Consider the following 473-nt stretch of genomic DNA (forward strand, 5'->3'; position numbering starts at 1 on the left):
GAGATGTGTGCGTAGACTGCCACTTTCAGAAAAATTCTTGTTGCATACAGTACACTCAAAGGGCTTCCCTCCAGTGTGCGTTCGAAGATGTCTGCGCAGATTGCTAAGTTGACGAAAATTCTTGTTGCATACAGTACACTCAAAGGGCTTCTCTCCAGTGTGCGTTCGAAGATGTGTGCGTAGACTGCCACTTTCAGAAAAATTCTTGTTGCACACAGCACACTTAAAAGCTTTCTCGCCAGTGTGCGTTCGGAGATGTACACGCAGAGTGTCACCCCTTGCAAATTTCTTGTTACACAAAGTACACTCAAGAGGCTTCTCTCCAGTGTGCGTTCGAAGATGTACGCTCAGATTATTACGTCGAGGAAAATTCTTGTTGCATACAGTACACTCAAAGGGCTTCTCTCCAGTGTGCGTTCGAAGATGTGTGCGCAGATTACTAGATTGAGAAAAATTCTTCTTGCATACAGTAC

The 473-nt window shown here is 44.8% G+C and overlaps 1 protein-coding gene across 1 annotated transcript in view; it reads right to left on the reverse strand.

Moving 5' to 3' along the window:
- Positions 1–473, reverse strand: part of LOC127751892 (gastrula zinc finger protein XlCGF57.1-like) — a 1,651-nt gene that overhangs the window by 784 nt on the left and 394 nt on the right. Inside the window, exon 2 of the mRNA XM_052276140.1 lies at positions 10–222. Coding sequence (XP_052132100.1) covers positions 10–222 — 213 coding nt within the window. The remainder of the gene's footprint in view (positions 1–9; positions 223–473) is intronic.

Source organism: Frankliniella occidentalis, unplaced genomic scaffold (genome assembly GCF_000697945.3).
Source record: "Frankliniella occidentalis isolate FOCC.00 unplaced genomic scaffold, Focc_3.1 Scaffold1864, whole genome shotgun sequence".
Lineage (NCBI taxonomy): Eukaryota > Metazoa > Arthropoda > Insecta > Thysanoptera > Thripidae > Frankliniella > Frankliniella occidentalis.